The sequence below is a fragment of the Crocodylus siamensis genome, chromosome 12 (genome assembly GCF_052110815.1).
Source record: "Crocodylus siamensis isolate JL-2025a chromosome 12, ASM5211081v1, whole genome shotgun sequence".
Taxonomy (NCBI): domain Eukaryota; kingdom Metazoa; phylum Chordata; order Crocodylia; family Crocodylidae; genus Crocodylus; species Crocodylus siamensis.
Window position 1 is genome coordinate 1,117,237 of NC_143406.1, and position 14,997 is coordinate 1,132,233.

The following is a 14,997-nucleotide window of genomic DNA, read 5'->3' on the forward strand; positions in this document are numbered from 1 at the left end:
AGCCTCACCAGCTGCTGTCTCCTCAGGACTTCTCTTTCTGGTCCGGTAGCTGCCAGTTGGGGGAGGTTGGCAAACTGGAACATGAGCTATGTTGCTCGAGCGTTCCTGGCAAACGCGCCGAGCCTCCCACCACCGGCGCTGTGGGATCTCCCACCGACTGACTTCCCTCGTCTATAAATCATGCCACCAGTTAAGGATCTCTTTCCCCTACCTGCCTGGGGCTCCCGAAACCTGTTCCACAGCATCTGGAGCCGACGTTCGGAAAACAAAAGCCACGAGGAAAGGGTGGGAGGCTCTGCCTGGTTAACGAGTGTGGCTGTCCCCTGGCAGAGAGCTCTTCCACCCCTGCTCCCCGCGCGCGGTAGAGGCAGAGAGCGATCCAGCGGCTAGCCCTTGGCTTACACGTTTGGAAGAGATGATGAATGCGTCTTGCTGCAGCAAACAGTTTGCAGGGCTAGGGGCACAAGAAATTCAGAGTGTACTAAGCTCCCTGTGCAATGCTGTAGTAACTGTGGCAGGGTTGCTGGTTGTCGCCATGTTGGTCTAAGGACGTAGGCAGACAAGGTTCTTTGGGACGATGTGATCTCTTGTATTAGACCAACTAAATAGTTGGGAAAAAGTGCTTTGCAAGCTTTCAGACACAAACACCCTTCATCAGGCATAGGGAGACTCTGCTGGTGTAGTAACCATGGCACATCCACAGGTCCTGTCACCTGTACCCGATCCACCCTGGCTTTTGCTGAGTGTTTGCAAAGCCTGACACTTTCCCAGGTGCTAGTGTCTGCCATCCTGGGGACTGCTGCTGCTTTACACCAGAGGTTTTCATTTCAGTCTTCATCTGCCCAAGCCAAGCGATTGGTGTGGCGGCATTCAGAGCTGGTTATAAAACCGCAGTCCATACCAGCTGGGGCTTTCATTCCTCCAGATGGGGCCACAGCCAGAGCCCACCTGTTTTCATGACCTTCCAGCATTTGTAGCTGCAAACCCAGGAGGCAGGAGAACTGGGCCTGCTGGGAAGTTTTCCAGAGATTTTGTGCGTGTGAACGATGTGTGCGTGGTCTGGAAGGGGCTGCCTGTCCAGGGAAGGCAGGTGCCATACCTGCCTGGGGCCTCTGAAACCTGAGGTTCTTCGCCTCAGAAGCAAAACCTCACAAGCTGCAAACCGCCCGTCTTCTACGGGTGCAGCAGGGCCCGTGAATCCCCCGGCCCTCGGGCGCCAAGGGGAAATGCTGGTTATTAAACTGTCCTCAACTCTGCCCCTTTTCAGTGACAGCTTCACTTCTACTCGGAAGTCAGAAGAGCGTGCAGCTGCCCGTGCTGTCCCGAGAGCAGGGGACGTTGGCAGAGAGCCTGCCCGCTCCGCCCTGCTCCTCCTCAGGACACCTTGACCTGGCCAGTCTCTCTGCCCGTTTCTCTGGCAATACCCACGGGGCCAGAAGGTTGAGTACCGCTGCTCTGGAGGGTCTCAGGAAATTCCCACTGATTTTAAGATGACGTGGAGTTATGAGTGCGTGTGCGGACAAGCCAGGAGATCTGCTGTTGTAGCAACCCTTTCCAACTTCAGTCCTGGAGGAAGCTGTGCTGAAGTTGGAGCAGTTCTGCTGTATCCTTCCCAGCTTCCCACACCAAACCGTGAGACCGTAGCACCTACTGCGCCTTTTGAAACAGCTCCGAATGGACCAGTGAGCAGAGACATTGGCTGCCGTCTTACCCTGAGGTTTAATCTGTATCCCTGGGAAGTTGCATCCCCCTGCAAATTTGACTGCATTTGGGGGGTTTGCATGCACCCCGTTGTTCTGCTGACGGGATGCTCCGGCACGCCCGCCCGCTTACCAGCGCAGCAGGCTGCATCTCCGTGGCATGTTTCCCGCTGTGTCGTCTCCAGCTCAAGGTCTTGCCTTGAATCCCGGTCTGACCCTCAGGGCAGAGCCGGTTTTCTGTGCGGGTAATTGCAAATGCCAGAATCCCCTGCTGACCACCCTGGAATGAAAGCAGTTCCCAGCCCAGTAACCTGACTCCGGGGACCCTGCTCCATCAGGGGGGCTCTGAAGAGATGCTTGGAAAGCTCCCAGCTGTTCACCACTTCATTTCCTTGGTTAATTTTGACGTTTTCCTGAAGAGAGGGTGTGGGCCAGCTTCACGCTCTTTGTCAGGACTGTTTTCCAGAGCAAATGTTGACTCTGTCTGACGGGACATGAGCTAGGGGGATTAAAGCGATCAGAGATGGGGGCTAGGCGGCTGGTAACCCAATCCTCCCATACGCCAGAAAGGGAAAGGAGCTCCTTTGATTATGTCTGAACCTAGATGGAGCAGACCCGGGGACGAGCCGGGGGCGGAGGGCTCCGTCCTGCCACTCTGGCAGCTGGGGAAGGGGGGAGGGCCGCGGGAGCAAGGATGGATTAGAACTGGCAGGGTTTCAAACGGAGATACAAATCGTGAAAGAGAAATTGGAGAAAGACTGTGGTTTCCCCCGTGACTGGCATGTCGTCCAAAATGTAAAGTAACATAATCCCGGTGAACCCCCACGCAGCAGCCAGGGGACCTTGCAGAGAGCTCTCGTTGACTCTGGGGAAAGCCGCCCTCCGTCCGAGTCTCCAGTCCGGCTTTCCTCCCTTCTTCTGAGTGCTTCATTCGCAACACCACTTTTGTCTCCAAACTCACAACCGTAATCGTGGGTCTCCGCACCTTGAGATAAACGCTAAGGCCTTGCAACGTCCCAGTGGCTCTGAACAGCCAAGCAGATCGGCTAGCGCCTCTCTGCAGCAAGGCTCCCGGAGGGCATGGAGTCAGCTTGCTCCAAACCTCCAGGAGCCTGTTTTAATTGTGGCAAGGAATGGCAGCTCGGTACCAGATGTGATGGTCCTGGAGACAGGGACCGGTGCAGAATGGCAGACCTCGGCCATTCAAATGCAACTGGGAACAGGGCAGCTTCCAGCGAAGGTGTGTCCGGGGAGCAGCACGGACCCAGGGTGACTCCAGACCAGGTCGTTTCATGGTGCGATGGGTCTGGGCTGTGTATTCGTCTGAGCACTCACATGGGATCACGCAGACTTATTCCCCCCCTCTCCAGTGAAAGTGAATGCATCTGCTCTCCCTCGTTAGCAGTGGTCGAGATTTACATGGCAGGTTGACACAAAATAGAGAGAGACAGGAGATGGGGCCTGTGCGCCCGGGCCTCGGCAGTCTGTCCCAAGCCAGGGAGGCAGGAATCGCATCTCAGCTTCCCAGAGTGCCTATAAACAGCTCAGCCATGGCTAAGTTTCCCTCCCAGCTGGAGCAATGCTTCCTTTAGCCTACTATTTGATGTGAGACACAAAGCCTGAAAAAAATGGGCCTATTTTTCTCTTATTTGCCAGATACTGCTCTTCATAGGCAGATGATTCCCTGCTGACTTTTGTCAGTTTTATTATAATGAATAGCCTTAAGCATTACACAGCGGCTTTCCCAATTGTACTCCTTTCTGAGAGCGCCACTGAGCACAATGCAGTGTGTGTAGGGCGACTGCTGAACTTGAGAGAAGGGGTCAGGGCAGAGGCACTGGGCTGGGTCTTGCAGGATTTGGGAGCTGGAGGGATGGCCAGGACAGAGGGGATCACCGATGTGCAGGGCTCTTGCAAACGGCGCTGTGCAGTTCTTTTCTAGTCTCAGTAAGTTCCAGATCAAATGGGCCCAGGTTACAATGAAAATGTGTCTTTGCGAATGCAGGCAGGACTTGGAGAGTCAAGATCCTGCCGTTTCACCGATGGCAAACCCCATACAACTGGGTTAAACTCTCCTTCCCACCTGCAACCCCATAGGGAGATCATACATGCAAAGCTGATGGAAATGTGTGTGGAGAAAAAGGACCAGACACTGCTCCCTCTCTCTTGGCTGTGTGGGTCTTGCAGGGCTAACAGGAAATGAAATAAGGAAAGCGTGCCCTCGATGCTCAAGCCAACATCTGCGACTCCGACGTAGGCCAGGAGTAGATCTGCATAAGGAAGCGCTGCTTTTGCATAGCCTCTTCTCTGTGTAGAAGTGCATTATGAACATCACCTAGAAGGCACAGGAAACGATACAGAAAGACTGAGGATGTGCAACAAGAGAGGAACATCCATGCTGTCTGAATGCCTTGGTCAAGTGGGCTCAGTCCAGCCACGCTTTTCAGTAGTCAAGTGCAATATCATTCAGTGAAGTAGGCACCTTTACCAAATAGAGGATGGCATTCAGTGCATCTGAAAAGGGTGGAGGAGACATTGTATGCAACCAAAGTCCACGTGAGACCTCAGAACAATCACATAGCCAAAAGGGCTGGCTTTTTATCCATGGATGCAAAAGTAGAGTAATATCAAGGAGGAGTGAGGAGTTGTTACTATCTCTGTATACAACGCGGCAGAGGCCATGGGGGGTCTCTGTATCTAGTTCTGGGGTTTACACTTCAAAAAAGATTTAAAAACATTGAAAAGGTTTCAGGAAAGAGCTACCAGGATGATCCAAGGTCTGGGAATCCTGCTTAATAATGAGGGACTTAAAAAACTCAAGCAAATTAGCTAATCAAAGATAAGGTAATGAGGGAATTTCTTCAGGACCTATAATTACTTCCAAAGAGAGATTCATATTTCTTGACACTTCCTTAATCTACCAGGCAATGGCAGAACAAAATCCAGGGGCTGAAGCTCAAGTCAGGAAATTTCAAAATAGGTGCAGTGCACATAAGTTTCAACAGAGAAATAAGGAGCCGTCGGCATGGGTAGGCTCTCCGTGGAGTGTTTGGATCAAAAAGCAGTGTCTTTTTTAAATCCCCGCTGGGGCTCAGCCCCGGTTTTGGGGTTAGATGCAGGAGATTCCCTGCCCTGTCCTGTGCAGGGAGAAACATTAATGCAGGGGTTGGCAAGGCAGGCATTTGTGCCCCAGCCACCGCTGCAGGCCACCAACCCCCTTCCCCCACCAGCGGTCCCCTGCTGCTATAATCTCTTCCCTCTCTGCCCCGCAGTGCTGCCAAAAAAATATGGCAAACAAAAAAAACCCAGCAGCAAAGTTGCTATTTCTGGTGGTGAGAGCACAGAGCAGGAGATCCCTTTAAAATGGTGCCTCCCCCCAACCAAATCATGCCTTTTCAGGCCAAGCCCAAATCTTCATGGCATGGATCCAGCCCATGAGCCATAGGTGGTTGGCCCCTGCATTGAGGGGCTGTGATGGGCCCTTCTGGGCTGTTTATGAAGTCCAAGAATCACTCCCGCTCTTCTTTGTGCTGGAATTGTGCAGGCAGGATATTACTGTGCTGAACCCTTACCTGTCTCTTTCCTTCTTTCTTATAGCTTAATATTCCTTATTAACGTCAGCAGGCAAAAAAAATCCTGTAACAACAGGTTGCACCGTTACGTGCAAGCACCAAATACCTTTGCGAGCCGGCGCAGAGGCATCATGAAGCAAATAGCTTGCTGCTTCGTACATACCTCAGCTAAGCCAGACACTCAACTCTAGGATCCCAACACAGAAAACACAGCGAGGAATATTTAAGCCGCTGACTGCCTATTTTGTCCAGCAGAAGGGAGCGCGCTGCCCAGCGAGTTTCATCTGTTGTCAGGATCAGGCCCCCTTTTGCAGTGGAATTAGGGTGGTTTGGATGCTTTTATTGCTGCTACAAAAAGCAGCAGAGAAAACGTGGCTCCGTCTCACCCCTGAGGTTTCTTGCCGATGCCTTTATTCAGATCCCCGTCTGTCTCCCTCTGCGCGGCTGCTGCAAGAGTAGAAGGCAGGATTTTCCGCAGAGCCGTGACAGAGTTCGGGTCCAGCTTGATCTGGATCACATGCATTCAAACGCGCAGGAGACACGGGGGATGCCCCTGAGAGCTGCCCAGGGGATCGGTGGGGCTTTACCCCCAAACGAGGGTGGAATTTGGCCTGTGGAGTCTGCCAAAAGTTCAGGTCTTGAAGCACGAGCCAGAATGAACCAACCTTGGCAGTCAGAGCCCAGATACCTACCTTGTCTTCAGTCAGAGCTCCGGTCAAGGAGGTTAGGGTTAATTTACCATGGAACAGCTGATGTGCTGAGACGCTTAGCTCACACTATCTTATTCGTGTGTCCGTGCCCTGACACGGGATATTATAAACTCTGTTAGCGAGGCACTCCCACATATTCATTGCAACAGTACAGGTTGCAGTACTTCCTTCCTTCTGGGTCCAGAGTGTCCAAATAGGCATCAGGAAATCATGATTCTTCATTAATATTTGACAATGGCAATTGTTTTGCACTGAGATTCTCCCATCAGGACGAGGGTGCCCTGGCTGCCTGATGTTGCATGCACGCATGGAGACGTGAGGTAACATCCTGGCTGCACCAGAGCCCGTGGCAGAGCTCCATTGATTTCATTAGGATGAGAATTTCAGCCCTGGTCTCCACACTGAAGAATTTGCTGTCTGGGGCAATACAAAGGTTTCAATATCCTCCCACACAGCAGTTTGCAGACTGTATTACAGGGAAGGACATTGTCACTTTATGCCTGTGGCTTTTTCTAAAGAAAATATTTTCTGAACTGACAGTGTTTCTTGTCTCGCTTTTTTCCCCCCCCCCTCTGCTTTGTTGAACTAGCCTCAGGCAAAAGGTATCAATGAGAAGAGTCCAGAGAATCTGGGGCAGTAACATCAGCCAAGAAAGGCTTCTGCTTGCGTCTTGTGTCTGGGAGTCCCAAGTCCTTTGAGTATTGGGAGGATATGGTTCATCTTAGGTAGGACAAAGGGAGTCTGGTTTGTCAGACAAGGGAAGGAAGTGTCCTTGCACAGCGGAAACGAGGCTCCGGGTACTTCTCTCATCCCCGCTGCACGTGCAGACACCTGGAGTCATGAGCACAATTAATTGTTCTCTTCCAGCGCGTTCAGAAACGTGAGTGTAGCATCAAAAACGACAACAGCTGTTGGGGCTGGGGTGTTGTGATCCCACCCCAGCCACAACCGTGTCAGCCGACAGCCCCTCTCTATGGGCGTTTGTACACACCACATTTTTTGCCCTTTCTTGTACTGCACCTATTCCAGTTCCTCCTGTGTAATAATTGCACATGCATTTAGGGTGACATCCTGTTTCCTTTTGGTCAGTTTTCTAGGGTCTAAGTATACACTTATGCACGGTTTGTCCTTCTGTTACAGGGCCTGTGCACACACAAATGACCGCATGCGTGTGTACTTGGGCACACGTCCCAGAAACAAAGGATGGAAGAGGAAAACCCTCCTTTGTTTTAACCCCAGTGCCTGAGTGTTTGGGGAACTCCCCCAGGAGGATGGAGACGGAGGAAGCTAACATTTGTCTCTGAGATAAAGTGAGAGCCTAGGGAAGGATCATTACATCTCCGTTTATTTTGTCATTGGAAAGTAGTACCATTTTTCATGGAACAAAGTATCAAATCCCACAGGGCCACATTGAGTATTACAAACACATGCTTGAATGGCATCATCCAGGTGATGGTCTGGACAGTGTGGGAAATACCTCCGTGCAGAGCAGGAGGAGAAAACAAAGGGTGCCTAATCATTTTACATGTGTTGTACCTTTACTCAGAAATATTTCAGGACTCAAAGGAGAGAGCCAGGGCATAATTTGTTTAGATGCAGTAATTCAACTTACATATTTGGGAAATTCTACTATAAAAGCGTTTTTGCTCGGTCAGGTTTGTGCAGCGTCGGTCCTTTGGCTCTCTGTGCCTGGTTTTGGTCACTCAGCAGTGCTGGTAATGGATGGGATCTTTTCATATTCCCAGCATGGGCTGTATACTGTATCCCTCGGGGCCAGAACACACTCTGCATTTCTCTGTCCCAGCCAAGTGGGAATGCTCTTTGTATTTATTTCAGTTGAACTAATTTATCTGCAGTATTTGTCTTGCTATTTAGTATTTGCATTATTGTAGTGCTCAGCCTCTCTCATGGCCATCATACCAAGTGATGTGCATGGTCTCTGTACCATAGAGCTTGCAACAAAATGAGACAAGATAGGTGTAAGATAAGGGCAAATGAACAAAGTTAAAGTTAAAAGGAGTCCAACAACTTACTGTGGACCTGCTGCTCCTTGGCAACTGGCCGTGTGCCCACTTTCCCCCCGCGTAGGTAAAAGCTAAGCTGGCCATTTTATCACTGAATAACACAATGCAAAGCTACCCTAATTTAACTTTTACGTATTGCAGGGAAACAGCAGATGGGCAGACTCGCAAGGTTGATATGCATGCCCCAGAAATGACCTGCACATGGTACCCTGGCTTCAGGGGCCCTATTTAAAAACTGCCCAGGAACTGTACTCCATCCCTGTAATGAGCAGATCAGCCCCCAGCCATCAGATTCAAGTGCCGTCTACTCTTGCATTTGACTTACATTTCTCTCTCTCTCTCTTTCTCTCTCTTTCAGCTCCTTCTGCTGTGTCCATCATGCATCAGGTTAGCCGCACCGTGGACAGTATTACCCTCTCGTGGTCTCAACCTGACCAACCCAATGGAGTCATCCTAGACTATGAGCTGCAATACTATGAGAAGGTATCAAAACAGCTTGGGGTAGCCCACCTTCAGTGCGCATATGGGGGGAATAGCACAAGTTTTGCCATGCTAGTTGTCAAGCTCTTGGGGGGGTTAGCCATGATGGCAAGAGGTAGCAGGTGCCCCAGGATCATGGAGTGGCAGTGCAGCCAGGATTCACACTGCTGCGGTTCACAGCGAGGTTCAGCCGTATCTGACACAAAGGGAGAGTGAACAGCACTGAGTATAATCCCTTCAGCTCCCAGGAGATCAATTAAAGAGCAGGACAGGGCCGGCTCTGCTTTGGCATTGTAGCTTTGTTCAGAAATCACTACGGAGGAACTCTTAGTCCACTGGAAGTAGCTTCCCCGCTCTTCACACATCAAGAGTTTGTTGAGGCCTTTGGAGAGGAGATAGCAGACCCTTTGCCCTGAACCCAAAGAGTAACTCATCCCTTCCGTTGAGGAGGCGGATGGTGGCCCTGTCCTGGAGCGGGAACGTCAGTTGCTGATATACTAGTATCTTGGGTCCAATGCATCCTTGGTGTAATTCCACAGAGGTTTACAGCCTTCAGTTCCAAAATTAAGCATGTGTCTACCTGAGGGTTGTTCACACCACTGGAACTGGACAGTGCATGGCCAGGCTGCACCAGTGCAACATGGGACATGAATCGCACATGTACCTTCGCTATCCCAGTTGGAAGCAGCTGTGGCACTCCCCGAGTGCACGTGCTCCACCAGACAGAGCCCCGCGGTGGACATCTTTGCACTAAAGTGAAGCAAGGCTCGAGTCCTGCTCTAAGCAGGGATGGTCCGGCTGTGAAGCGGGGCTTGGCCCCCACCATACATGTATGGCACACATGTGACCATGGGACATGGTGGAAGCCCTTTGCATGTGTACAGTGCATCTGTGGCAGAGGCAGCATTACTGCAGCACCTGCAGTGCAGACCAGCCACATTCTCCTACCTGCTGGACCCTACCCATGGCCAGAGCACCGAGCTTGAGGAGGGGCCCAGCCCCAGGGAGATGGTAGGAGGGACCTGAGAGTAGGGAGTGAGGAACCAGGGGAGTTTTCCACCTGAGAGTCTGTCCCTCCTGGCCAGGACTCTAATAAACTAGACAGGAACAATTACAAAATAGCTAATTAAAAACTTTAAGGGAAAGTGAAAATATTTTTCCCAGCAGCTGCCAGAGGAAATGATTAATCCCTCCTCCACTTGCTGCCTGTGACCTATTTTCTCATCACCAAGAGCCAGAGGAATAGTATGGAGGGTAAAGCTAGCCTGTAAGCTGTTAAATGGGTCCTGACCTATATTGCATAAATTAGAAGCATTTACTTGACCCCTGGAAATGATCCCAGAATATGTGGCAAGATGGATGAAGAGAACATTAGACTGATCTGGGAAGGGAGAGGTCCTGGTTCCCAAGACACTCGAGGCAGTGACAGAACATCTCGGGGAGTGTGTGCTCGCTCTGTCTCTCTCTCTCTCTCTCGCACGCACACATGGTATAAATAATGGAACAACATATGTAAAGAAGGAGCGGCAGTTTGTGGGCCTGTCCTATCAGCCAGCACATAACGCCGCAGGATGCTCCTGTCGTCGTTGCTCTTGGAGCTTGCAGTGGAAGAAGCAAATGATCTTAGTGCCAGATGACCCAAATCACACCAGGACATAATGGCTCTCACAGCTCTCACCAGGCACGTCTACACGTGCACTAATGCACCACAGCTACTGCATATTACTTTTTTGTCCTGTGACGCACTGGGGATTAATTGAGTCTGTTTCATGCACGAGCTGATGCGAACTGCGCTACACTGCATGCAGTTATATAAGTGGCTAAATGCGGGTCAGCGTGCAGAAAATGGCAGCGGTGTGCTTTGGAAATAAAGCACCTTCTTTGTGTTTTAGTTCAAAAGCGCGTTGCTGTCATTATCTCAGTGCTGACGCACATTTCGCTGCGTATACAACTGCAAGCGTTACAGCGCTGAGCGCACCCGGCACTTGCACATGTAAAAGTGTCTTGTAATAGGTACTAACTAAATGTGCAGTAACATCGGCCCATGCCTTTTTAGTGACGCTAATACACAGTAGACTGATTCCACTGTGCATTAACACGGCTTTTGCTGTGACACACTAATGCGCGGTAGAATGAGTCTACTGCACATTTAGTGTCTCATGGAGACACGCCCACAGTGCAGCACAGGGTGTCCCGGGCTAGAATTAGCTGCAGTGTTTGCACGACACAAAGCAGTATTTGAAACCTGAACCTTTCCTTGGCATGCAAGGGGGAGGGGGATGCTAGGTGCTGGTATTCATGCTCCACTGGCCCTTTTGGATTCACTTGGTGTTTGGACAGTCTGGTCCTCTACCTGGTCTGTGATGAGAAAGGAACGGCCACTGTTAACTCTTTGCTCCTTCCCATCTCCACTCCAAGCCAAAACGAGCAGCACCCTCTGAAGTTATTAGGCTGGCACAGAGCGGTGTGCTCTCAGGTCCAGAGCCTTGTCTCAACATTGCCAAAGGATTCAGAGAAAGAAATGTTCCAGTACTGTCTGGGAGGGGACAGCGGGATGGCCGGCTCCAAGGGAATGCCCCTCTTGACCCCAGTGATTGTGGTCTTGTGCCCTGAAGCAGCAAGGCCTGTTTTCCTTCTCAGACTCATTTTTGTTTATTAGTGGTTCTCTTGCAACTCAGATCCCCTCAAGGGCTTGATCCCCGTTTAAATCCTGAGAGGCACCCTCTAATTCTGCAGTATGCTCTTGGGAAGGGGGCAACCAGCCTGTTCCTGATATTCTTGGCAAGGGCTTCTTGTTCAGTTATACAACAATATTAGATTGCACTCCCTGGGCACATCTACACATGCAAATGCTGCCGGATGGGTTTACTCCAGGGTAAACCCACCCTGGGCAGGCATCTACATGAGTGGGCATTTGGGACCAGATTTGTTGATTAGCAAAGCAGAGCAAATTACTGCTCAGTAAGGGTCCACATGGGTAGACAGTGATGCTTACTGCGCAGAAACTTGCTCTACTACACAGTAAAGCGTCTCTGTTGTTCTCCGTTGCATCCCTTGGGCATTACAACATTGTGCCTGCCCTTTGCACCTTGAGCAGAGCTGCCCATTGAGTTGCCCCATAATAATGTTGCCTTCATTCAAATCTGCCAGGGCTGAAACCCTTCTTTAAACTGGCCCACATGGTGCTGGCCAGATAATATAGCTTCAAAGTTGCTGTGCTCTGTCACTGTTTATCCTCTGCTTTGTGGCACAGGCTTCGCCCAGGACTAGGACCCTTCATGTTGGGCCAAAACCAGTCATAATCATCTTGTGACCTTTTCCCATTTTGTATACACCCATTTAATGTTATTGTCATTTTTTTCTCTAAATCTTTATTACTACAAAATCAGGACACTGCACCCACCTGCATTCTCCAGCCCGCTTATAACACTATCATTATTGCTGGTCAAAGAATTGCTAAGGGAACATTTTTCCATTAGAAAATTCCAGTTCGTTGGCATTAGACCTTCTGTGGGAGCATGACCATTTTCAGCAGGAAAAAAATGAGGGAAAAGGCTTTTGATTTTTCATGTTTAATATTCTCTCTTCTGGAAATGGATTTTTAGTTTGTATGGTAGATTGATACATTATAAAATAACATTTAAATCAAAAAAAGGAAAACCAGAATGAAATGCTTCAGGCCAAAGAGAGTGGTGGAATTGGTATGAAAAATCAGCGTTTTTCAAATCTTTTGTTTCCTAGGAAATTCCACAGATTTCTGTTTTCAGTCCAGTCTGGAATGGAAATTAATTTCACAATGTCAGCAAGCCCCATGGAACAGAAATTAGTTTCCAGTCAGCTCTAATCGTCGTGATTAAAAACCACTGCATGTGTACAACCTCTGGTTTTCCTTCCCTCATACCCAGGCCAAATCAACATGGATGTTACCCAGACATTCGGAGGCACCTCTTCTCCCCAAGGGCTGTCCTTGCCCCGCTTTGGCTCCCTGCCCCAAACGGCATTGAGACTAGACCTGTTTAAAGTGTGGCAAAACTTTGCTTCTCATGAAAAAGTCAGAGTTCTCCCTAGTCAGAAAAGACAGAACTGCTTTTGCTCAAAGTTTCTGAACAAATTCACCCCTGGTAATAACCAGATCTGGATAATTTCAACCCCAAAGGTGATGTCTGGGAAGGTTGTGGTCAACTGAAAGTATGGGTTCCCATTGCAAAGCCTTGGGGATCCTTAATTTTATTAAAAGGCTCCTCTCCCCAGTGGAGTTAACAAAAACAGAGAGCACAAAGATGCCTCCCTCTACATGCAGGCGCCCTGAACAGCTCCGCATGACTGCCCTGCTATCAGGGGCATAGCTGAGCAATGGCGGAGGTCCTAGACACAGGAATAGTTGCCACGAGGCAGTTTTCTGGCACTGTACAACTCATCTTTGGCGGCGGTGGCTCATGAGACCCTGTGCTGAGAATGCAGGTTAATATAAGCAAGGGAATCGCAAAGCATACGGCAGGTCTGCATTTAGACCCGCTGCCCCAGGTTGTGACCTGTGGGGCGTGGAGAGGTCCACTTCTCCCATGCAGCCAGTCGCAGCCATACGAAAGCAAGCAGTGAACTTGTCTAAATCATCCCATGCTACCTAGGTAGCTCTGGAGTGGGGATGCATGGAGAAAATAACATTGTATGCTGTGGTATACAACAAAGTTCAGTCTTTATGAGCACAGTGCCCGGGACTACGGGCATCAGGAATTTACCACGTGCTTATTGCAAAAGGTGTTTGGCAGGCATTTGTATCGTGCTGGTTCCAGAGCTCACGGCGTGTTGGGACTGGGGGTGGAGGAGAGCGGGAGAGGGTACCTGGCTCTCTGGATTAGGCCCGTGGGTCCTTGGGGACTGAGTTCCCAAGTCTGCGTTATCAGAGCGTGGCCCTGCCAGGGAGCAACGTAGCCGGCCCCATTTGGGGACACGCATCATGCCTGGTTTGGAGCATCTCTCTCACTTTCACTGGGGGACCAGTTCTTCCCAGGGTGAATATGGATCACTCCTTTCCAGTAAGGAGATGTATTGTGCACCTGGGATGCTGGATATGGATCCTCAGAAGGACCTTGCCAATAATCCCATCCACCATGCTGCCTTCCCGTGTTCAAGGAGCTCTGTCAGAGCCCTGGACCACGGCAGTAAGACATTTAAAATAGGATCAGCAGGACACGTGAGCTGCGAGGACTAGTGCTTCCTTTCTCTGCAAACAAGGTCTCTGCTTGGCTTCACTCCATTATTCAGATTTATTGCTTGAGGTGCTGAGAGTACCTGATCAAATAGCATTGTAAAGCAGCACATAATCATGACTTCTTTTCAAACTCAAGCATATCTGAAAATGAAAATGTGCTATTGCAATTCAGCTTTGAAATACACAGAATAATTGGCACACCATCTTGCTGACAGGCAGCCGCATCAAAAGCAAACCAAGCCCAAACCCAGGACCAAAAGAAATCAGCAGTGAGAGGTCCATGTGAACATGGGCTGACTCAGAAAAGAACCCAGGTGTTATTGCAGTGCTCATGAGGCTTGAACCATGGGTGCAACATTAAGTGTGCCAGGGATGGGGTACAAAAATATGCTTTAAGGGGCAGGACTGAGTGGTGGTTAAAGTGAAGGGGGAATAGTTGGATGCAGCATGTCAGAAGCCCCAGGGTAAGAGACTGGACCCCATGCAAAGGGAAAGGGATGACTCTGATGGTGGGATTTATAAATCCCAATGAGCGCGTGGTCCAGGCACGTCTTTTCCACTACCGGTTAGCTGGTCTCAGAGGTGGTCCCAGCGCCTATAACGTGTCATAATCTTAGCTGCCAGGGCAAAACAGCCTGAAAAATAAAATGAAGAAGAAGGAAAAAGGGAGGAATCTAGGACAGACAGGCATAAAACACTTGAGCTACATATACATTCATTTCAGAGCTAAAACTCTCTCTTAAGCATGCCTACGGCATTCATGTTGCAGTCCTTGAGGAACGGAGGTGAGATTCCCTGGGGCCCGTGATTTTAAAAAGGTTGTATTATTAATGCAACCAGGCCCGGGAGGTTTGTCTGGGTGAACCCCTTGAACGCTGGGAACATAAGTACCGGCTGACCTATTTCCCTCCTAACCTTCATGGAGAGGATCACAGGAAGACGTTGTGCTTCCCCGATAGCGCCGCTTTATCCTGATCTTGGAGAGCTTTCATCGTGGCCAGATCCCTGCTGGTTGCCTGCTTCTGAAAAGCGCCAGGTTTAAGAGCTTCTTTCAAACCTCTCCAGAAAGGGGCCTATTTCATCCCTCCGTGATGCATGTTGCTGTTCACGGTGTGAGCTCTTTGTTCCCTGTTTGTACAGCACCTAACACCGTCAGGTTGTCTCCCGTGACTGGGGCGCCCAGCTGCTGCGGTGACACAAATAACACTTAACAGTAGCCGATGCACTGCCATTTATTCCAGGGGGTCACACGCTTCCCTTTGCACGTGGCAGCAAATTACCACTGAAGTAATGCAAATG

General features: G+C 50.0%; 1 protein-coding gene across 4 annotated transcripts in view; it reads left to right on the plus strand.

Annotated features, from left to right (window-relative positions):
• The window catches only part of EPHB2 (EPH receptor B2), a 120,401-nt gene that overhangs the window by 82,907 nt on the left and 22,497 nt on the right, over nt 1-14,997 (plus strand). For all 4 annotated transcript variants that reach the window (XM_090023357.1, XM_090023356.1, XM_090023358.1 and 1 more), the window contains exon 6: nt 8,365-8,489. In XM_090023357.1, coding sequence (XP_089879483.1) covers nt 8,365-8,489 — 125 coding nt within the window. The remainder of the gene's footprint in view (nt 1-8,364; nt 8,490-14,997) is intronic.